We start from the raw sequence: 24325 nt of genomic DNA, 5'->3' as shown, positions 1-24325 counted from the left end.
CCCGTAGCGAGCGCTCGGCGGGCCCCGCCCACCGCTGTCGGTATATAAGGGAGAACGTTGCCTGGCCGCCTGACTTCACACAGGCGCTGCGGCAGGAGGGGCAAGATGGCGTCCACGAGCCGGTACGGGAGGCCGGCCTGGGCGCTCGGAGGGGCCCGTGCGGAGGAGGGCCGCGAGGGAGGAGGCGGGGGGGGCTCCGCCATCTCTCCCCGTCCGTGACACGGGAGAAGATGGCCGCGTTGCCCCTGCTGCCACCTGGGGAGGAACCGGTGGCCGTCGCCGCCCTTGCTCGGCCCCGGTGTCCCCGGCTCGGCGCGGCTCTCTCGGTTCGCGGCGCAGTCGGCCCCTCTCCGGTTTCCCGTGTCTCAGGGCCGCCCTGTGTGCGGCTCCCGGGGTGGCAGGAGGCCAGGGAGGGCCGCGGAGGGCCGGGCCTCCCTGGGTTTCTCCGTGTGGGCCGGACGAGCGGCCTCTGAGGGGCCGCCCGCGGCCGGAGGTCGGGGCTGCCGGGGGGGCTGAGGTCGCCGCATCTCGCCGCCTCGCTTCTTCGTGTCGTTGTTAATCGGTAGCGCTCCGAGAGGAAGTGAGCGTTTTAGGGGATTCCTGGCGGTTCGTGACTTGACTGCGGGGCCCCTCGTTCGTGTGAGCTCGGTATTGCCGGCCCTTGTGATTGAGCCCTTTTTCCTGTAGGGCCAAGCTCTTACCTCGGCAGCGCCTTATCGTCGTGCCGCTGAGCGGGGCTCTAGCAGCGGGAGGGTTGCTCTCCGCCCGGGGTGTTGCGTGCCGTGAGGCCGTCGGGCGGGTGTCGAGCGCCTTCCTCCGTGTCCCGCGGGTGGGCACCGCCTGGGCGCGGAGCCCCCGGTGCCGCCGGCCGCCGCTCACGCTCAGCACCGCCTCTGAGCCGAGGTGGCAGCTCCCTGGCTTGGCTCCAGGTTATCGGGTCCTGAAAACAGCTTTTAGGTTCCCACCCTAAATCCGTACCGGCACTAGTCAGTGGCTAAACGGGTCTCGGGCTCTGAATTAGTCTTTTTTCCCTGGAGATGTATCGAGGTTTTCTTTCGAGTCAGGAATGAAGGAAAGCCCATGGAGCGGACTGTAGGGTGACTCTATTACTCCTGCTAAACCTGTCCTAGGATCTGGGGACTGCTTCCTACTAGTCTTATTGCAGCTCAGGAGCTATTTGCTGAGATGCACCTTTACACACGTGCCATGCATTTTTCCTTCAGTATAGCTGAAGGAAATCGAACCTGTATGTTGCAAGGAGTATGGTATTTATGTCTAGGTAAATGAGTTAAAATTGGGATAGGAAGACTAATTTTTACAACGTTTTGTGAAGGTAAAGTCTGAAACAAAACACTGTTAGTATTCTTTCAAGCTTCTGGATTTTATTTTATTTTTTTGTTTTGCTTAGTATGTCGCTAGCCTTTTGTGTAATGTCAAATGTCAGATGATTGCACATGCTTTGTCAACAGTTTTGTCTTGTCATATGAAACTACTGGCTGGGAATAGTGAGAAGGAAAGTAGTTTAAAAAGCTTTTATGTAGTATTTTGAACATAATTTACATCTGAAGATCTTGTGTGTACATGTTCTTTCTGGAGGCTTTAATATTAATAGTGATGTTGATTCTCAGTTTTGCTTTCAAGTCTTAGATGTTTTTCTGAACAGTCACTGGATTAAAATATTTGGGGTTTTTTTGTACTTTTAACTCAGAAATATCTAAAAAGTAAAAATTAAGATGGAATATATAGCTTAGGCTGAAATAATGGACTAGTGGGAAAGGAAGGAACTTGGGTTAATTTAACTTTTAATAGGATATTTTCTACAATTGAAGGGATTAGAAGTTATTTTTTTGGCACAATCAGGTTGAGGTTGGTGGGTACTCATGACAAATTTTTTGAGATCAACTTCTGTACTCTGCTTTTTAGCTCAAGTAAAATGGCCTTGTTGAATATACAGACCCCCATTGTAAATCTTTATTATTCCAATTTTGAAATGGGCAGTTTTAACAGAATTACTGAAAAGTCACTAGTAGCTTGAATGAGGTATTTACTTTTAAAACATTTGGTTAGAAGCAATGGATTATTACTCTAGTCAGTAACTAAAAGCTCTTGTTTTACATAGTGCTAATGTTTTATAGGAAGTTTTTTATATCTGCTGTAATTCTTGAAGATGCATGGATGTGAAAGAGGCAGATCCCTGTTATCAGAAGCAGTTGTTGCATAATCCCCTTCATGAGCTGATTGTTTTTTGTTAAGATCTCACAATTAATTAATGTGTTGCTTAATTTAAAATGGGACTTTTTCTTCAAATACTTGAAAATACTAAAACAGAGGTAGAATCTAAAAATATATGTTGTGTGTGCACTGCTTTCCTGAATTAAGGACTTGATAAGATTAGAATGAGTGAGAACGCTCATTTGGAATGAAGCAATCACCACTGACTTCTTGGGGAACTTAATTTAGTGATAGACTACAAGTTAGACTACACTTAATCAAGTCTTTATTTAGATTTTTGATGTTTTAATTTGAAGTATTTTTGGTACAAGATACATCACAGAAAATTTGGAATCTAAGATGACCTGAAGTCTTGATTGTCAAATGTAGTGTTACAGCATTTAAATAAAAGGTGGAATTCAGGTGTTTAGGTTAGTATTCTGTCATTCAAATCACTGTAAATTCTGTATTATTAAAGTGTTCATTTCAGTAAGGAACTCTTATACTTTTTGGATATGCAGCCTGCTTGATTAAAAGTAACTAATACTTGTAATTATTTTTTTTCTTAGTTTGGATGTGCTTCCAAGAGTGACTTGCCCAAATCATCCAGATTCCATTTTAGTAGAGGATTACAGAGCTGGTGATATGATTTGTTCTGAGTGTGGGCTAGTAGTAGGTAAGTAGCTATTCATATTTTTATGAATTACCATATAACTTAAATTGTGCCTATAGATTTGTTTTCCCACAAAACCAGTATATGATAATTTGAGTATTAAAAGGCCTATTCTTGATGCCTATTCTGTTGGCTAAAAGCTTACAGTTTTGAATAGTCTGTCTTCTGGTAACTTCTTGCACTGTGAAAAGAATCAACCTCTCCTTTAAAGACTGAAAATTCAAAATATGTTGTAATATTGAATTGGAATATTGTGCTGTCTAGTCCAGTATTCTGTCTTTAATCATGTCTGTTGTTTCAGCCAGGAAAGTATAAGAAATGTAATAAAAGCTCTTTGTCAAATAACTTGCTTACAAAAAAAAAAAAAAAAAAAAAATCTTAGTTTCCCATTACTTAGAGGTTATCTTCTGCCCTGAAGGATTTCTCTTTATATCCTTGCCAGCACCTGTTTTTGTTAATTACTTCTCCTAAGGCTTTTAATACTATCCAAAGTAAATATCCAGTTTTTCCTCTGGAATTTTGCTGAGCTCTTTTACTCAGTTCATGTGGCAGCAACTTCCACAGGCTAAACTGTATTTCTAAGTAAAATGAAAGGCCTTTTAGGCATTGTCTTTGTTTGATGAGAGAGAGGGAGAGAATATCATGTTGTCATAGAACATGCTGCGTATTCATTTTTATGTATTTTTTCTAGGATTAGCATCTTACTGTGCATCTTATTGTCTTTATTCTTTTTGCACGGGAAACTTTTCATGCTCATGTGATCATTCTTTAAACCTCATTTGTTTTTATTAAATTTTTTTTAGACATGCCATGACCAAAAGAAAATCCTCTGTTTTGAGGGTGCATGTTCAAGTGATTCATTCAGTGGTGCTGAATATTTCGGATGGTTTTATATCCCTCTCTCCTAGACTATGGTGATTTTGTTTTTGCTCGTCTTGCGCTGAATTAAAAATTTTCGTACAGCTGTTAGCGTAAAGCTAAAGGTTTAATAAGTTGCAGAAAAAGTAGTACTAATTTAGCCAGGTGACTAAAATATGTGTCTCTTCTTTATGCAAAAAGCAAACTTCCACATAGCTTATTAAAGTAAATGTTAAAATATTTAAACTTGAGTACCAGTTTCCTTTAAAATTATGAAACCATTTAAAAGGCTAGGGGGAGGATTGTTACTTGCTTTGTTAAAAGAAGGGCTGGTTTAAATTGCATAAAGTCTGATAAAGATCAATAAATCATAATAAATTTGCTGGTTAAAAATTCAAATGTCCACAGCAATATTTCCTGTTGAAATGTGGTAACAGACTTGTAAGTTATTGCTTAAAAATAGTTTGGTCCATGTTCAGCTCTTTGCGTGGCTGCCATAGAAGTTGAACCAAAGTTTAGAAAAGCCCATCTTGATCAGTTGATAACTTTTAAGATAATTCTGGCTTTAGAAGAAGAGGGAAAGGTTTTACTTGATACGTTTCATTTTTAGGAACTTGGGAGTTTATCAGAAATCTCACTTCATGTACCTTCTGTTACCTAGTCACGAGGTATTATTGCTTTAGAGACTTACTCTCTGGTCTCTTCTGAATCAATAGCATTGGAAATTTCTTTAGTTCAAGTTATCAGCATTTTTGATGAGCAGAATAATTAGAATATTAATACAAACTTTTTCTGAGTTGAATTTTTAAAATGAGTTTAAAATGGTCTTAGTCCTCTTTACAGCCAACATTACTGGTAGGGTAAAAAGTCTTTTTTTCTTTAAGCATGCAGTGTTTTTTAAGTAGGCCTTTCTATGGATTTATCACTAAAAGGCTTTAACATTTACTTTGGTTGTGCTGATTGTTTTCATTCTGTCTTGCCTTGCCTTCATTCAGCAATTTAGTTTACCTGTACGTGTCCAATTCATTAGCTAGTGTATCTAGTAGCTAATTTGGAAAACCAATTAAGTCAGATGAAGATAAATAATTGACGAGCACTTGACCAAACAGAAGTGTGAACATTCAACATTTTCTCTTCTGGTGTGGTAAGAGATTTAGAGGAGGAGAAAACCAGATCCAGTTTTTGATGCCTTTTTTCTGGAGATGCCTGTGAAGTAGGGATGTTTTAAAGGAGTGAAGACAAAACTTTTTTTCCAAATGAGAAAACTTTTATGTATTTATTGCAGATTTCATGATGCATGTTCCCCTTAAGAGAGTAGTGATTTAATTTCCTGTTCTTACATAGAAAAGTTGTGGATTTGTGTTTCAAGGCTTACATAGGTAATGATGTGTAGCTGATGTGAACAGGGTCCACTAAGAATATGTTTTGAGGTGGTCTGAAAGTTAGTGAGATCTTTATCACTGAAGGGGATCAATTAGAACAGTTAAAAACCCCAAAAGACTCAATATACTCTGTAGCCAAAGTGTTACAGGTTTATTTAAAAATATTGTGATTTTGGTGTCTGCAAGGCACTGCTGGTGTACGTGGGGCAGAATGGTAAATGCTGAATTTGTGCATTTATTTCACTGTTGTAAAGTACGTAGTGATGTGACTTACCTGATACTCTTTAAGTTTATTTTTTAGTACAATTTGGCTGAAATTGGAGCAAAGAGTCTTTGACTAAACTAAGTGTATTTTTGCTTGATGTATTTCTTGCTTTCTATGGCAGAGTACTAAAGTTTCACATTTGCGGAAAAAGTGTGAGTTTATTAAATGTAAAACTGTGTCATAGGATATAATAGCTGGTACATAGATAATTTTCAGGTTTTGTAATCAATCTTCTGGGAATATGAGATGAAATCAGTATTATTAGTATTACGACTGAGCTTGCATTTATGAGGTCTGTAGCTGAAAGGGTGAAGCAATGGAAAAGTTTGGGGGAGTAGGAGGCTAGGAGAAGGATGAGCTGCTTTCTTTAACAGTTGAATACCATGTCTTAGAGCTCTATGTTGGAAGTACTGCTTTTTAAAGGGATTTGTGAGAAAGATTTTTTTTTTTTTTTAATCAAAGTTGTTTTGTACTCATAGGTGGTATTCTTAATAAGATTGAAATGTTAAGTTAAATCTAGTATGCTGCTTTTTCTTTGCACAGCATTTTTCACTTGTTCTAAATAAACTGTGCTGTTTTGCTGGGCAGTGTTACAACAATTACGTCTTGTAATGTCAGTATGACTGAAGCTGGTGGCTGTTTTATTATTGCTTCAAAATGGAGCTTCAGTCTACTGAAAACTCTCATCTGCCTTTTCACTGTTACCTTTCCTGGGTTAGCTTGTGTTCCATCTTTTAATGATAACTGTTTCCAACTTGGTAACTTTTCTTCCTGCTAATTGCCTGTTGCATGACAGGCAGTGGGAGACCTAAATTGCAATTTTCCATGGAATTTTGGTATTAATCTGGCTTGACATGCATCTGAAACTTTACAAGTCTATGTCCAAGTTTATCTGCTGTCATAAGTCTTGTGTTTTATTATACATACTTTTCTCAAATCATTCTAGGTTATATGGTATGGTAAGTGTTCACATGCTGGCTTGAGAATTTGTGAACAGAGTTCTTAGAGTTTAGAGAAGTGCTTACTTCTGTGTTCATTTAAAACATTGACCATATCTCATTCTTCAGAGAGACTTGGTGTGGGGAGAAGCATTTTGTTCAAGAGCACAAGGCTAGTAAATCCTCCTTCTTGGCAGGTAAATATTTTGCTTACTACCTTTTAGGCAGTAAAAAAGGCTGGAAGTCAGCTGATATGTCAGAAGGGGCTGAAGAAAGCAGAATCGAAGTGGAATACAAAGCACTGAATTTTCTTGATGTAGCAAGTTGGTGAGCTGAATTTCAGAGGGGGGATAAGAATGACTCTAGTGGCATGTAAAGCTGTGTAGCATCTCAGCTAGGCAGGAATACCTTTTTGATCTAAGATTTTCCTTAAACTTCTGTATAGTTTCATTAATGTTGTCTTAGTTTGCAGGAGTTGGAGCAGTGAGGAGTTTATTTTCAGCATTTAGTAAGTGGTTTTCTCTAACTGGTTAGTTCTGTCTGACACGTATCAACTTGTTAAAGCTTTGAATCAGATTATGACCTATATTCAGATATTTATTCCACATTCTGTATATGCCTGAGTGTTCAGTTAAAGAATTTTTGGGAAAAATGCTCAATAGCTTGTGGTCAGCAGTAAGGCTGTTACAAAATTCTGTCAGAATATCTGGTTGGCTAATTCTTCTGAAAAGTTTGAGATCTAAATGGTGCATCTTAAATTCAGGTATAGACCTATGAAGAATAGGTAAGGCTTAACTATGCTGCAGATATTTTTTTTTCTCTACAATATAACAAACAAGTAGGAAGGGGTTTCACAATTGCCTCTGCTGGCCAGTCCATTACTCAGGATGTCTGTAATTAGGGATAAGATTGATTGTGTCTATACATAGATGCTTGTTTTCTGAAAACCAAAGAAACTTCCCCCCCCAGCTGTTGGTAGTATCCTCTAAGTGGAGAAGGTGCTTAAGTACTTCTGAGTTGGGTCCAGTAGAGGGCAGTTATGCAGTTACATCTCTACTAGTATCTTCATACCTCCAAATGGTGAAAAATGTTTTCATATTTGGGTGTCTGTTCATGGTTACATCTTTCTGTGAGTATTATCAACATTTAAAACTAAAATGTGAAATCTCAATTTAAAGTATTACTCAAATAAATAGGCAAAAATCTTTAGATATGGATGTGTATTAGTACCTTATATCTGGTTACTGCTTCCGCACTTGGTGTCCAGAGCACTAAAAAGTGTATGACAAAAGTTAGTCCTTGCAAAGAAAACTGCATCCACAGGAAAGCTAATTATAAAGGATGCTGACACTTAAAGAAATTCTGAATAGTTGACTCTTGCATGAGCATTCATGGATGCTTGATTTACATAGGGAATTTGTAATATGAAGAAAACCATTTGCTAGCCTTTTCCAGTCAGCATTTCAAATAGTCTGTGTTTTAAGTCTAACCCATTTCAGCTTTAAAGGCAAGGGTGATGGTTCTAGCTGTTTCAGCAATAATGCTTGTAACAGTGGATACTTAGACTTTAGATGTCAAAAGTTGGCATCTTTTGTCAGGCTGTGTAATAAGCGCCACTCTTAGCATGATATTGCTTGGAGATTTTCTAGTTAGTGGGTTGTAGGCTGGGAACCAAAGGTGTTTGAGAGCCACTATGAAGAATGCTTCCATTAGTTGAAGTACTAGATTTATCTGGTGGAATAACAGTAATATTTTGAATCATCCTGTTTAGGGAAATTTTTTTTTTTTTACTTGCTTTCTTATCAGATTGGCAAAGTGATTTAGGGCAAATAAGGGCTAGAAATGATCTGAACTCCTCTGATGGAAGAAGAGTCCAAAGCCTCTTATTTTTGTGATACAGTGTAGATCAGGCACAACATTTTTTCATTGAGATTCTGTAGTTTGGAGCACCCTTCACAAGTACTTGAGCTGTTTGAATTTTAAAGGCCACAAGTCCTGGAGAGGTGTAACTTCAACTGACCATACTTGTCCACCAGGTTGTTTAATGTTTCTACTCTCATTGGCTTCCTCCAAAATTATTACAAGTTGATGGCTTAGGAAGCCTGGAAGTCCTTTTAAATTTGTCATAATTTTGATATGCAGGAGCTGCTAAACCTTTTTTCTTGTAACAGTCATTTGCCGACAGTGCTGTACTGTCCGTTTCAGTCTATAGTTGCCTATAGGTACTGGTAGGATGTTGTTGATGTCTGGAAACTAGTCAAAGTAGTCTGTGGTTCTCTTTTTGGTGTGTGTGGTTTTGGTGTTCCACAGCCCCCCTCCCAACATCTCAAAGCCTGCTCTGGTTCTGTTTGTTTTTTTCAGCTGAGTCTTGTGAGTAGGCTGGTGTTGCTGTTGGTGATGATGCATTTGTGGTGTTTACAATTTATTGAAAACAAGATAACTTTTTGCAGTGAATATTGCTATCTTACAAAAGGCTGGAAATTTTGTAGGAAAAAGCTATGACTGTAAAATTGTGGAGGTTTTTTTTCCCCAAGTTTATTCTTTGGTAACATTTAATGCATCTGGTCTTAAATAGAAGTTCTAAAGCTGAAAACTGGAAAAAAAAAAAAAGGTTTATATTTTAGAAGGTATAAAGTTGATTACTACTGTATGGGGCAGTGTGTAAACTAATAACTAGAATGTGGTGGAGTAGATATCTGGAGTGCTGTGTCTGACCCTGGGCTTCTCAGTACAAGAAAGATAGAGACTTGCTGGAGCAAGTCCAGCAGGAGGTTGCAGAAGTGATTTAGAGGCTGGAGCATCTTCCATATGAGGAGAGGCTGAGAACTGAGACTGTTAGCCTGGAAAAGAGAAGGCTCAGTTCATCCTGGTTCTGTGCAGTTACATGTCTTCATGATTCTCCTCAGCTTGTAGTCTGCTACCTAGGTTTTTCACTGTAGTTTGTCTCAGCACCTCATTACTCTGGTTAATAAGGAGTTGAGTGAAATTAATTGTAACTCTCTCCTTTTTTTTTTTTTTTAATTTTGTGTTGTAAAATGCTTTTAATTAGAAGTATAATATATGTGCTCACTAGATGGCAGCAGATTCCTTAACTGTAAGAATGAAACATTCTGTAGAAACAGTAGGTATTTTGGTACTTTAAAGTGCAAATAATCTTTAATACAATATTTATGTTAAGATTAAAATATTAGTTGTTAATATGTAGAACTTAATGCAATGTACAGCTAACGTTAGGGCTTCTCTGAAAAAGACTTAAGAACATACCTTCTCAGAACTGTTTCAAGACTGGAGATGGAAGATAACATTACTTGAGGCTTGAATTTCATCCTATTTCTTGTTTTGATTAAACATCTTCAATTTGCAGCTATATTGTCTTCATGTAACAGATAATACAAAATGCAGAAAGAGAATAGAATACATGTGTATTATGAGTTATTGCAAGTGGGGTGCAACATTAAAATAGCTGATATTATTTATCTATAAATATGTAATTGCAAATTCAGGGCTTGTTGAGTGAAAATATTTTCCTTTGAGAAATCAGTTTCTATTTTTTGGGGGGGAGTAAACACACAGAATTTGTAATGTGTAGACATTTTAAACTAATTTTTAAAAACTGTTCAAAATTATATTTTAATTTTTGATATTGACCTGAGTTTACTCTTGCATTTCTGTAGCGCATGCTCTTTGCATTTGGCAGTTGTGAAGAAAAGTAACCCTGGTCTGAGGTTTTCCGTTCTGAATAACAGTTCTGCATTTTACTAAATGAGCTTTTCAGATGGTGGGTAACCTGAGTCAGTGAAGATTGCAGTGTATATCCAGTATATCCACTAGAGCCTGTGTGTTAGTCTATTAGACTGTATTTTAAAGAGTAACTGAATACTGTAAGAATGGTTTACGAAATTAAATGGGGCAACAGAGGAAAAACTCAGAAAGATGCTTCAGGATATCAGTCTGGAGATGGGTTCCACAAAGATTTGGTCCTGTAAACTGTGGGTTTTTTGTATGTACTTCACAGGAGGAAGCTGAGGAGATGAACTCATCTGTTTGATGAAAATTAAATAAAGGAGTGTCTAATGTAACCATATCTAGTGAAGCTTATTTTTGTTCAAAAGGACTGCATCAAAAGCAAGTAGTGAAGGGAATATGCAGCCACTCCCATACTTATCACAGCTTGATACTGTTGCCAAAACCAATATAATAATGATGTGAGAAAGCAGAGACGATTTTATAAGGTACTTACTGAGACCTTTTGCTATTCTGTTTGACTGTCAGACCCATTTTCCAGGTCCTTCAGGAAAGCCAATCAGTAGTGTAAGACCAGGAAATTCAGTTTAGGATTTGAAATGTTAACTCATGACTGGTCTTCAAGGCTGATTCCTTACCCTGCTTTTTGTAAGACTGACTTCAGTATTTTAAGGTTTTGTTTTGATCACTTAGGGTGGGGCTTAATTGCATCTGTACTAACATCACAGTTCCAAAGTTGTTTTTTATGTTTTGAAGAGTTAAAAATAATAAATGCCATGCTTTTTTTTTTTTTGGTGTGTGTAGAATGGGATAATTAGCTGCTTGTAGCTGAGTGTGTTTTCCATCTATGGAAACCTTTTGGCCTGTTTGTTCTATTTTAGTTAATATTTCTAGCTTGTCACACTTTATAGAAGCCTTCTGAAAGGTGGAATGCACTTCCTAGGACCTCTGTATAGTTTAAATAAGACACTGAGAGCGTACAGAAAAACTTTTCTTCTGCAGTAGCAGATCTCTTGACAAAGTAAAGGTATTTGCATACTGCATCTTAATTACACAGATGCTTTATATTCAGTGATTTGTTCTACTTAATCTTTTCTCACTCTGAAATAGTAGTCTCAATCCTCTGTTTGTAATATGTTTGCCAAAGCAGGCAGTGATATAACACTTTTTTGTTAGAGCGGGAATGGTTCATAACTCACAAGAGGCAGATCCCTGAGTGAGTCATTTAGGTCATTCCCACTTGTGTGGAAAAAATATTACATCATTGCCCTGTACTCAGTGTTCTATTTATACCATGCCAGAATTTTAAGTACATTTTGCTTTTTTTAGATGCTGTAAACAGTATTGGGGGGTTGTGTTAAAGTAAAGTTACTGCTAGGCCATAGAAGGAGCATTACTGAATCAAATATTTACAGAGTCCAGGAGCTAGAGGAGCATGCTGTCTGCTAATTTAAGCTTGCAAGATGGGGAGACCTTTGTAGCAGAAAGAGTGGATCTGTACCTTCTTTTAGGCTGCTATATTCTTAACCTTCTAGTATTTGATTATTTTTTTTTTTTTCTCCCCTGCTTGGTTTTCATTAGAGCAGTAAATAAAGGTGGAGCATAGTTGTGAGCATGTCTGACAAATATTGGTGAGAACACTTCTAACCTAAATTGATTCTTTTTGGTTGTGGTGATTTCTTATGGTTCATTTACAGCTTCCAATTTCAGGCATATTCCTTGCATAATTTTATGTTAAGAATAAAGTTCCTCATTCAGAATAGATTTCCCCCCACACAAGTAATTGTGCAGTAGCACCACACTGTCCATTGCTCCTGTATTTTCTCCAGCTTCATACCTTATATTACCATTGTTTGGAGAGTGCTTTTGTCTGTCTGCTTATGTTTTCACCAGGTTAAATCAGCCTCTGTGGTTTCATACTAAGGCTTCCATACCGGAAATTTTTCTTGCAGTCAATGCTATTTATTTTTTGCAGACATTTCTTTCACAACACAATTAAAACACTGAAAGGCAGTGAATTTTTCTTCAGATTTAGCAAAGCAGGGTGATAATTATATTGAAGTTTCTTCTGGTATCCTACACAGAGCTGTAATCTGCTTTACTGCAAAACACTAAGAAAAGCGTTTGTTTTGTGCTTTTCTGTATGTGTATTCTTAAAAATTCTATAGTATTGCTCTGGAGGCAATACTTTTGAGATGCAGCTTTTGCCACACCTGTGAATAGAATGAACTGCATGGCCAACAGTGGGGGGTGTGGGTTTTTTCTTGGTTTTGCTTGTTTGTGGGTGTGTGTGGTGGTTTGGTGTGTTTTGTTTTTGTTTTTTTTTTAAGATTGTATCATTGTGATTACTGTAGGGCTTTTGCCTGCATCAGAATGTTGGTTAGAGTTATTTCTCAATCTGGAAAGTTGCTGTAGGAAAGGTTTAGATGAATGTGAGATGAATAGAGGAGTGCAAGGAAAGTTGTTTCGTTCAGAGAGTGTGGGTTTAGTGCTTTTTCTGCTTACTCTGAATCTGTATTTAAACTCTTCCAGGTATAACAGGGTAGATTGAGTTTAAGAAGAAATAGTTGTGTATATATATTGTGTGTTGGTACCGTCAAGCATCAGGAAATGAAGTGGAGTTGGGCGGAGTCAGACCTCCCTTCAAGAACAAGAATTGAGCTGCAGAACGTCATTATGGTGGGTTAGAAAGTGGCATATTTCAGAGTACCAAGGACCTGGAGCTCATGCACAGAAGTGATTTACTACAGCTTAATGAGATAGTGCATGATAGATAATTCATGTGTGTACTTTGAACACATGGAAAATGTGAGAGAACTTGTTAAAGTACAATAACTTATTTGTCTAAGCGCTGAGAAAATCTGTAGGCAACCATGACCTCCAGCTTGAAATCAAGGTCTTGATTCCTTTTGTGTATTGAAGATCCCATGATACTCTTTAAGGATAACTGTAACTCTTTGTGTTCTGGATGTGTTTCTCTCATTATTTATGATTTCTGTGCAGCTCTAGTTGCATTTTTTTTCCATTGCCTTCAACTGAATTTGTAAATCCCAGACGTTTTGGTACATTGTCCTGCAAGTTACTGTTCTGTTTGGGAATGCCAACGGACTGCCTTCTCACAACGGAGAGCTCAGATGTGTAACTTAATGTTTCATGAAATATTTCAACATGTTACATTAATGCAGACTATTGCTTTCTGTGAACTCAGGTGACCGGGTCATAGACGTAGGGTCAGAGTGGAGAACTTTCAGCAATGACAAAGCAACAAAAGATCCATCTCGAGTCGGGGATACCCAGAATCCTTTGTTGAGCGATGGCGACTTGAGTACAATGATTGGCAAGGTAACACTTAAAATACTAAATTTTACTAAGTTTGAGCATTTTTATGTCAAGTACATATTTGTATGTCCATAGGGAAACTATTCAGAGAATGTATTTACAAAGATATTTTGTCTAAACTGAACTCTTACATTTCAATGGTGTGTAAAATGTGGCTCTTTCCTGGGGGGTAGCAGGAAAGGGCTGACCTCTTCAACAAAAAAGTTTGCAGTGCTCTGGGGTGACTTGCCACTCTTTGGTATGCTGCTATAAATAGAAAAGGTGATGTTGCAATCTTTAAAAAAACACTTTGACTTAGTGTGTGTATTTTAGATGATTCTGAAATAACATACTTAGTTTTGAGGTGTCAATAGCTAGTACTGCCCAACTTGAACTGTCATTTTTTTGTAATAAAATCTGTATCTGATTCATATTGGAGATGCAGAGATCTACATGCATGTTGTACGTGTTCTTCCAGTTAATGTTAAAGCACTGAATGTAGAATTCTTTCATGCTGCGAGTGCTCCAGAAGAAAGTATTCAGTGTATATTTGAGTTGAAATTTAGTGGTACAGCCATATTCTGCTGTCTCCCATGAGGGAGCAAGCAAGATTAATTGCACAAATGCATTCCCTTTAATGAAGTAGTGACCCAGGTAAGTTTTCATTGTGGTACCTTGTGTTACGTTTTCTGTTGTGAGATCCAAATTGATATTTGTGGATTTCTTCGATGTTTCATGAAACATGGTCCAGTTGCTGACAAATAACTATTAAAAACCCACTGCTTTGTGTGTTGTGGTACGTGCATGCCAGGATTTCTTAGAAGTTTTTGTTCCAGTGATGTTGCTAGGATGAAGAGGTATGGATATGTATAGGGGAGTGTGCACCATACTTCTCAACCAAGAATTCTTCAAAGAGGTGAAGATGACTAATAAATACTGATATGGACAGCTGATCTTGAAGCTGTATTGGTGAAAAAGAAACCTTCTGTTCAAAGGATTGTCCAAGTAGATGCTTGTGTTTTGGACAACTCCAGGTATTGCTGCCCACTAGATTTTAGGATGCCTTATGGTGGCTTTTGCAATCCATTCAGGCAAACAAATTTCTGCAGTGCTCCGTTTAAAAAGTTGGTATTGCTAAGTAGCTCTGTGCAGCAGTGCTGTAGAAGTCACTGGAGTTTTAATGTCAACCTGTATAGGTCCAGAAAGATTGTAGTTCTTAGGGCTTGGATTTCTGTTGCTGATTTGGTCAGCTATGATAAAGACCTCTATAGACAGAGAAAGGGACAGATTTGCTCCAGGTTCACACTGTTGTCTCGTTTTGGGACTGTGTAAATACAGGGTTTGTTTCTGGGAACTCAGTTTGATTCAGTAGGTAGGATGACCTTCTGACCTCTTTTAGAACCTGCATGTTGGAAAAGACAAAAGATATTTCAGCTAAAGATAGAATTTCTATCCAGGTGAACAGTGACTTGTGCTGTTAACCCTCTTCTCTCTGGAGGTTCAGCCCCTCATTTAAAATAAGAGGGATAGCAGCCGTGGTGAGAGAATTAAAGATGTAAAGAAAAGTCTGTGAAAAGTTTGTTTTTCAATGAAAACTAAAAATTTTCAGAGATGGACAGTCATCTAACAAAACAGTTTTTCTCTTAACCAGAACATCCCAGAATAGGCATGACTGTCAGTGGGGCATCATTTAACCTATGAGAACTGTGAGTAAAAATGTCTGGAACTGCCAGGATCACGTTGGAGAATGTAGAGAGGGCAATCTGTCCTACTGTGGATATTTTATTTGCATGGGGAGGAATCACAGAAGAGACATGTTATTTTCTACAGGAAATTGGGAATCTCTTTGACAAACCAGGATGTGTTCTGGACAAGAGTTCCTGTGTTTGTCTTGCCAGTGAGCAGGGGCTCTGGGTTGTCAGCTCATTGATGTGAACTCTGTATCAGGAGGTGCATTTTTCCTCAGTCATTTGGAAGGAAGAGAATGGCTTATATCAGAAGATGCTGAAGAAATTTCCTATCAGTACAGAAAGGGCATGAATTTTGCAGCAAAAATAACTAAACCAAGGAAGTAGTAAATTTCTCAAGCAGTCTTCTGAAGTCACTGCCAGCAGTAGGCTGGGGATGAGGATTGACCTAGATATGCACAGTGGTTGAACGAGGGTGAAATTGGTGTAGTCATGAGGAAGATTAGTATCTGACAGAGTACAGAACAACCTTCATGAATTCCAGAGAATGAAGCAGGGTAAGATTGTATTTTCTCAGTGAACAACAATTCGTAGAATGGCCTGGAGTAGACCCCAGATTTGTGTGCCAGAGATTGCTTTAGCTTTTCACATGGGACAGGGAACAGAGGTATTCCTTTCTGCTTGAGGTAGAGCTGCAGATAATAGAATCTTTAAAACAAAAAACCACCCCCCCAAAACACTCCCCCCCCCCCCCCCCCCCCCCAAAAAAAAAAAAAAAAAAGGCAAGCAAGCCCAAAACACAACCTGTGTTGTGGAAAATCCAAAAGAGAAGGATATTGATAATTCTCATGGCACATCATATAAGAGCTCTATTGTAAACTCCTGGGAATGTAGGTGGAAGTGGAGTCTGAACCACTTGCTGCTGGTTACAACAGTAAAGTGCTGGTGATTGGCTGTTGCCTTGAAATAGCAAAGGAAGGGGGCCAGTTCTGCTTCAGAAAATGGTTTGTTACTCCTTCCTCTTTGAAACCAGAAGGTGCAACTTTGGGACTCCTTTCTGTTGGGGGTACGTGGTCTGTATCTGCTAGCAGCAAAAGAGAGGCTGCTTTGCCCATGCAAAGGGATTAGTTCCTAATTGGTTTTAATACTTAAGGGACCCATCTGTCTGAGGCAGAAACAGCTTGTGTTGGAAGAAAGATTAATTTGTCTGTGAAGAGGAGGATGAATAGCATAGTTGGCTGTGGTTGGTTTGCATTCTTCAGGCAGATCTTTAGGATATTGGCACAGAAATGTACCTCTCTGAAAGGAGACAGTGTGCTGCAGTTGATCTGATGACAGTGCAGATCAACTGAAGATGCGGTGAAGTCTGGCATTAGTTGTGACTTGATTGCCAGAATATTAGTTATTTCTAAAATCCTCATGTAAAATTCAAGAAAAATAACTGAACAACCAGCTTCTAGATCTGCCTTGATATAAAGAACAATTTTCTGTGAATCTAAAAGAAAACTTTAAGTTTTGCTACTGATCTTGTGGAAAAAGTTGTCTTTTGTCACCCTTTGTAGTTAATCTATTCCTTTGTAGTGACTGCAACTACAAGAGAATGTAGGTTGGTCGAACAAGAAACTAAAGCAATCTCTTGGTATAGAATTCCTATCCTTTGATCAGATGCCTCTGAAAGGAAGCTGGCTGTTGTCAGGCTGCAGGGCCTGGATCTAGAAGTGCTATATTGATAAGCAGTGGCAAGATATTAAGGGCTAATGACAGAAAAAGAAGAAAGCCTCCATCAGCCTGTATAATGAGCTGGTTTTACTGGGTAAGATGACTGCTGGATCTGGGGCATTCCTTGGTGCTGTGGATAACCTCAAGTCGATGATGTGGATGATGTCGATGACACTTCTACTTTCTGCTATTAAAGGGGATACACTGGGGTACAAAGCTGTTGGCTGCCAGCACTATAAACCTAACCTCCACTGAGCCCCTTCAGAGATTACCACTGTTTACTGGACTGTGTTTTCTCACTCTAGCTATCTTTTGAGGCTGTTTCCAGGATTGTATCCATGAGGTTTCTGCTCTGTTTGAAAGCCAGACAGGTGGAACTCCTGACTTTGACAGGTGCCTTTCTTGCTGAGATGGGAAAGATATGAGTAGATGTCTCAAAGGCCACAGCAGTAAAACACACAGTTCTTAAAGTCTATTTGATTTCAGTTAAAACGGTATGTCTTCTGTTTTTTTCCATGAAGGGAAAGGGACTCCTAACATGATTGTCAAGGGCTGAAGCCAACAAAGCATTGTCCCTCAATTGAAAGCTCCAGAAGGAAAGTAGATGGTGCATTTAAATAGCAAATACAGCGAGAATTGCTGTGGTTTATTTAAGCGGTTGAGATGGAAGAGTATTTTCCAACCCTTTTATAGTTGTGAGCTGTATATTGGGTATGGCTCTTAGCGCTCATACCGACAGGGTAAAATCCTTTGGCTAACAGTACTTGCCTATAGCTGCAATGGTAGTTTCAATATACATAAGCAAATGTTCAAAGGTACTTATGGTTATAAGTACCAGCAAGAAAGTGAAAAATGAGAGGTTAAGGAGAACCATTACATAAAACAAAAAAAAAAAATTCATTTTAGGTTCTGTATAGTGGACCAGGGAAAACCCCTGTGGTGAAGGGGAATACTTGATGGCCCTAGGACCGAGCGGTGTTTCCTAGTAAAGGACTATCTGGCATGAAGCCTGAATAGACGAGGACTGGGGACTCGCTGCTTGCGGTTAGGGTTGATAGGCCTTTGTCTGTAGTCACTTTTCTGGCATCTACAGGACTTGAGCAGATGCAGTTCCTGTGAGCATTTGTGCATAGCGCTAGTCTAGGAGGCCATGATGCACACGAATGCTGTAGTGCATTGCAGGGAAGAGGGGTATGAGTGATGACCAGGAAGGAGCCTTTTGACCTGAGACTTGTGTATATTTTGGGCCGAGGGAAGTTGTTCTGGCATAATTCCTGAAAGGAAGGTCTAGTGTTGCAGATGTTTGTAATGCTCTTTGTGGCCTGAAGTTTGTTGTGCTTGATTCTTGCTCTTTGTTTACCTTTAAACCTTCCTGGGAATTTTTGGATAGTTTGAGGTGTTCATCCAGTTAAGGAAGCAGGATTGCCTTTGGAGCAGCCCTCTGCCGTGTTGGTCCCAGGATAATTTCTGGGGGTGTGTTTCATCTGAAAGGATGTTTGAAGGAGTAGAAAAAAAACTAAGAACAATCTTTGAATGTAGCGTTTGTCATAGAGGGCGTGTTCAAGGGGCTAGGGAAACTTGCGAGGGAGGGTTCTGTGCTGGAGTCCTCTGTCTCCACAGCAGTATCAAAGTGTGTGTGCACCACAGATATGGGTCTCAACAGTAGAGATATCATAGAATGCTTTGGATTGGAAGGGACCTTTACAGGTCATCTAGTCCAACCCCCCTGCAAGAGCAGGGACATCTTTAACTGCACCAGGTTGCTCAGAGCCCCATCCAACCTGACCTTGAATATTTCCAGGGATGGGGCCTCCACTACCTCTCTGGGCAACCTGTTCCAGTGCCTCACCACCCTCATTGTAAAAAATTTCTTTCTTAAATCCAGTCTAAATCTGCCCTCCCTTAGTTTAAAACCATTGCTCCTTGTCCTGTCACAACAGGCCTTGCTAAAAAGTCTGTCCCCATCTTTCCTATAGGCCCCCTTTAAGTACTGGAAGGCTGCTATAAGGTCTCCCTGCAGCCTTCTCTTCTCCAGGCTGAACAACCCCAACTCTCTCAGCCTGTCCTTGAAGGAGAGGTGCTCCAGCCCTCTTATAATTTTTGTGGCCCTCCTCTGGACCCGCTCCAACAGCTCCATGTCCTTCTTGTGCTGAGGGCTCCAGAGCTGGACGCAGTACTCCAGGTGAGGTCTCACCAGAGCAGAGTAGAGGGCACAATCACCTCCCTTGACCTGCTGGCCACGCTTTTTTTGAGGCAGCCCAGGATATGGTTGGCCTTCTGGGCTGCGAGTGCACATTGTTGGCTCATGTCCAGCTTTTCGTCCATCAGTACCCCCAGGTCCTTTTCTGCAGGGCTGCTCTTGATCATATCATCCCCCAGCCTGTATTGAAACAGAGGATTGCCCCGACCTAGGTGTAGGACCCTTCACTTGGCCTTGTTGAACCTCATGAGGTTCACACAGGCCCACTTCTCCAGCTTGTCCAGGTCCCTCTGGATGACATCCCGTCCTTCTGGCGTGTCAACTGCACCACTCAGCTTGGTGTCATCTGCAAACTTGCTGAGAGTGCACTTGATCACGCTGTCAATGTCATTTATGAAAATATTGGACAATATTGAAAATGGAAAATATCCACTGAGGTTGTCAGAAATGGGGTATAACTGGAGTCCTTGGGTGTAGGGAAGTGGAACAGTGTAAGTGAATGGTCAAGAGTGAGCGTTACTAGTGTCAGCCATAGAACATGTAGTAAATGCAAATGTGCACCAGGGAGAGATGATAGAATTAGAGGCTGTTTTAAAATAGAAAGGCAATTCCCAAGAACATGGATTGGGAAAGAAGAAATGAGCTGACTCCATCTTTATTCCAGAGGAATAAGGGGGTGCCAGGGTGTGGTCTGCCTTTTGTTCACTGTTTCCTGGCCCCACTTTGTACCACCTGGGCATCCTGATACATTGCTGAGTCTTCAATGAGAACTCTATGTGCAAGTGCTGAATGTGAATAGCCAGGTTAGCAGTCAGTCATAGATCAAGATCTGCTTTATGCTGTACTGTTTTTGACAAAACAGAACAGTGTAGTAGTCTGTCTGCAATGGCCTGTCATATCAGCTTGTTTAAATGACCAAATCTGTCTGCAATGAAAGTTGGATGCTCCTGCCCAGCTAAATTGTTTGAAAGTGCCAGCAAGGAATAGATGCTTGCTGATTCAGGGAATCCAGGTTTCTACTGATAACATGGAATTGTGAAGAAGCGTTTTCCACTGGAGAGAACTTATGGCCCCACACACTGTGACAGCGAACACATAAGCAGACAATATAAATTATGAGCATTGCTCTTCTGAACTTACAGGCCATGTTGTCATCATCAGCTATTACTAATCTGACATGGCATTATTTGTTAAAAGACATGCTTCAGGCTGATGGCTAATTGAAGACCTTAAACATTTTAGACCCTCTTAGTTGGGCAAAATTGATTGCATATTTAATAGAAGTATGCAATTTGCACTATCAGTTGTAAGGTACAAAAAAAAAAAAAAAAAAGCATGTTGGAAGCTTGTTTTGAAGTTGCTGGGTTGAGTTGGTGGCTCTTACTTCTCCTAAGACCTCAGGCTTTTCTTTTAAGAGGTCCATGGTTTTCCTATAAAGGCAGAATATATGGATAGTTACATTTTGCCACAGTTAAGGCTTGCAACTGCTAGCAGGCACAGTATCAAATTGGTTTTGAATAGGTCGTTGGTTTGGATGTTCTCTTTGCCCATGCCTTCATTTTCATATTTGAGTTATTGTAACAACTGGTCTCCCGTTGGCCATAAAATTTTGTTTTTCTGACTTGCCAGTCTGCCACAGTGCAGATGCAGCCTAAATGGCATATGGGTTGCATAAAATCTAATCTTGGACCTCAACATTGGTGACAGGAGTATTGAGACGCACACATTGGCTACATATTATTCTTTTTTTTCTTTAAACTATTGTTATATTAGGAAAGAAAAATCCCTGCATAATCTGTGGTCCTTGGAAATCAATTCACGATTTGAGAGTTGTGCAAAGTATAGAACCTGATGTTTGGAACAATGCTTGATTGTATGATTTACTTCAGTGATGTTTATTTGCACAAGGTGTTTATCTGAACACCTTGAATTAAGATGTATGAAGCTGGAAGATGTCTGCTCGAGAACCGAGGAGGAAGTTGCTTGTGTTTTATTGACAATAAAAAAAAAATTTCTTTTCAGGGCACAGGTGCAGCAAGTTTTGATGAATTTGGGAATTCAAAGTACCAAAATCGCAGAACTATGAGCAGCTCTGATCGTGCAATGATGAATGCTTTTAAAGAAATTACGAACATGGCAGACAGAATCAACCTCCCTAGAAATATAGTTGTAAGTTCATGTCTCCCTTCCCTAAATTGTTCTGGCATTGACTTAGTTAGCATAATATAATGAGCACATGAATTTTTGATATTGCTGCTAATTAAATGGCCTAGAGTTAATTAAATTTAGTCTTCTTGCTTTGAAGGATCGAACAAATAATTTATTCAAGCAAGTGTATGAGCAAAAGAGCCTGAAGGGAAGGAGTAATGATGCTATTGCTTCTGCTTGTCTCTACATAGCCTGTAGGCAAGAGGGTGTTCCAAGAACATTTAAAGGTAAGTTTTCAGTGATACGGATTCAATTTTGCTATGAAGTAAAGGTCTAGTTACTGTCACTGTAGGAGGTTGGTTTTCTCATTCCCGGACTTTGCTGAATTGGTTGTTCTCAGCTACAGCTTGCCTTTGGGGGGGGAGGGTAGGAGGGAGTCTGGAAATTTGTTATATTCGTGAGGTGAGTAGGCTTTCAGGCATGGGATTATTGGTCGTAATGCATTAAAAAAAATTAGCATTTGAAAGTAATTCTGAGTGTTGGTGAAACTGAAAAGGTATTGCTTTGATTGGAGGATGATGGTGACTGTTGTACCTGAATTTGAACCAACAGTTCTGCAGTAAATACGTGCAACTTTGCCCTGACAGGGATACAATTTTGTTTGGCATTGAGTACCAAATTTCCCTTACTAAGCAAGCTGTATCAGTTAGCTCCTTATGAAAAATGTGCACTGACTGAAGTGATTTGGAAGCTTCACAAATGTGCAAAGCTTATTTAGTGATGGTGCCTTCATGACATTGGCCTTCTTTATGGGCCTTAATACATTGAGAATCAAATTTGATTGTTTTGGGGGAGCAAATGCTGTCAAGCCTTAAGTTTAATTTTTACTCTTTGTTTAGAAATATGTGCAGTGTCCAGGATTTCAAAGAAGGAAATAGGCCGGTGTTTTAAACTTATTTTGAAAGCTCTTGAAACCAGCGTTGATCTGATTACAACTGGAGACTTCATGTCAAGATTCTGTTCCAATCTGGGTCTTCCCAAACAAGTACAAATGGCAGCAACACATATTGCCCGTAAAGCTGTGGAATTAGATTTGGTTCCTGGGAGAAGCCCTATCTCTGTAGCAGCTGCAGCTATTTACATGGCATCACAAGCTTCTGCAGAGAAAAGGACACAAAAAGGTAAAACTCCCTTTTTTTTGTTTTCCCTTTCCCTTCCCCATGTCTTGCTGCTTGAAAGAGAATTTAATGTTATTGTAAAACTTGGATGAGGTCTGTGCAAGCAGTGATAAGCTGCCATTCTAATTACATACAGCAAGGACCAAACCAGGATCTCCCACTCCCCAAAATGAAAATTGAGTAATTGGCTATGCTCGGTGTAAGCTGAGTTCACTTTCTTCTGGCACTAGGAGTTGGATTCTTGAATGCAATAGACCAGTGCATTCAAATGAGCATAACTTAACTTTACTTATGCTAATATTTGCATGTGTCCATTCTGCTGCTCTAAAATACTCCAAATGCAAACTTGGAGGCAGTCACAAGTAGCATTATGGCTTTAGATTACATTGAGTCTTTAATCATTCTAGCAGTCAGGGAATCACCTAAATTAGTACGTGTTTCCTTGACTTCTTGTGAGCCTGTGATGAAGATTGAGAGTGGTGGGACAGCAGGCTTGGCTGTAGATCACCTTTGGCATTACTCTCTTCTGGTAAGGTAGCCCTTAAGAAGCCAGTAAAGAGTTCAGGGCTGTTCCTGAGCTTCAGAGCAGCGTGGATCAGCCTCTGGGGCTCAAGAGAATCAGGCCTATGTGGGGGGCAGCACATGGAGAAGGAAGTGAGCTAAGGCTGTGGTGGTTAAACTTGGTGTGACAAATGGATCTAAGTGCTGGTAGCTGGCTGTGGAAGCTTTGTTGATGCGTCTAGTCCAGTTCAGATCAGAAATGTTAAAAATCTAGCAATTTCTTAGCAGAGAGCTGCTTTTAGGTGAAGAATAGCCTTTGTCTGTCAGGTTGTGGTGCTTTGTTCTGCATTAATCACTGCTCATTCTGTCCCTGGAGCTTTCATCATGTTGGCAGTTTCCTGGGCATGTGAGTGATCTAGAGCCCAAGCAGTATGGCGCCTTCATCCTTGCTCGCCTTGAGCTATTGGATTATGTCTCTTAAGAGTGATCGTTAAAACAAAATAACAGCTGCCTGCCATGGATACAGACACGACTCCAGTACTCCTTCAGTGTCCTCAGACAGTGCTGAAGGCTTTAATACAGTTCAAGGTTTAAATTCCAAACTTGGTTAAATCTTGAATAAATTTAAGGTTCTATGCATCTCAAACAAGTGTTTCCTTTGCTCGTTAAACAGTGCTCTGGGCCTCTGACTTATTTCTCTGTGCATTTTAAGGTAAATGTATTTCATGTTTAGCTGAAGGTATTGCTTTTTGTCTATGCCTAAGTTTTTTGCTGGTTTTGCTTATATTTACTTAAAACACAAAAATGAAGATCCTGATGTTGATGACGATTTATTAGAATATTGCTGGGCGCATGTAGAGTTTTGCAGTAGATGTTTCTAATGACTTTTGTGCTCTTGGCCCTCTGCCAACTTGAAACTGATACTATTCCAAGATCGATAGCATAAGTTGAATTATGGCACATGAGAAGACAGGCTTATGTATGCAAAATATTAGTTACCATGGGTAAAACCATTTTTTCCAGGCTTTTGGGAGAGTTACAAATTAGGCTAAGTGTATAGCACTTTGTGATAAATTATGCTTGCTGGTTTCTTCAATACAAATGGCAAAAGTAAAAACTAATTGCTTATCTGCTTTTTGTCTTAGAAATTGGTGATATTGCTGGCGTGGCTGATGTTACGATTAGACAGTCGTACAGGCTGATCTATCCTCGAGCTCCAGATCTCTTCCCAGCAGACTTCAAGTTTGATACCCCAGTAGACAAACTACCACAGCTGTGAAATTGCAGAGGGTTACTTTTAATTTCTATTAAAAAAACCAAACCCAACAACAACAAACTTTTTGATTTTTGCCTATAATAAAGGATGTACAAAGTGTTAATATTGAGTCTTCATGTTGTGGAACTGGAGGATATGGAGATGGAGCATAACTGCTGGAACGCAGCACACATTCCAAGGGTAAACAAGCTCATTGTGTGGCATTTTGTATGTATATATTAGTGGA

General features: G+C 39.7%; 1 protein-coding gene across 1 annotated transcript; it reads left to right on the top strand.

Moving 5' to 3' along the window:
* On the top strand, nucleotides 1-24202 carry GTF2B (general transcription factor IIB). The gene is made up of 7 exons (XM_072869066.1): nucleotides 1-122; nucleotides 2781-2887; nucleotides 13280-13413; nucleotides 21019-21165; nucleotides 21302-21431; nucleotides 22044-22325; nucleotides 23969-24202. Exons 1-7 carry the CDS (start codon nucleotides 106-108, stop codon nucleotides 24100-24102), a joined length of 951 nt encoding a protein of 316 aa, XP_072725167.1. The 5' UTR covers nucleotides 1-105; the 3' UTR covers nucleotides 24103-24202.
* The last annotated feature ends 123 nt before the right edge of the window (nucleotides 24203-24325 follow it).

This window comes from Ciconia boyciana, chromosome 7, assembly GCF_034638445.1.
Source record: "Ciconia boyciana chromosome 7, ASM3463844v1, whole genome shotgun sequence".
Lineage (NCBI taxonomy): Eukaryota > Metazoa > Chordata > Aves > Ciconiiformes > Ciconiidae > Ciconia > Ciconia boyciana.
The sequence above is the reverse complement of the archived record's forward strand: the minus strand, read 5'-3'. Positions and strand labels throughout refer to the sequence as shown.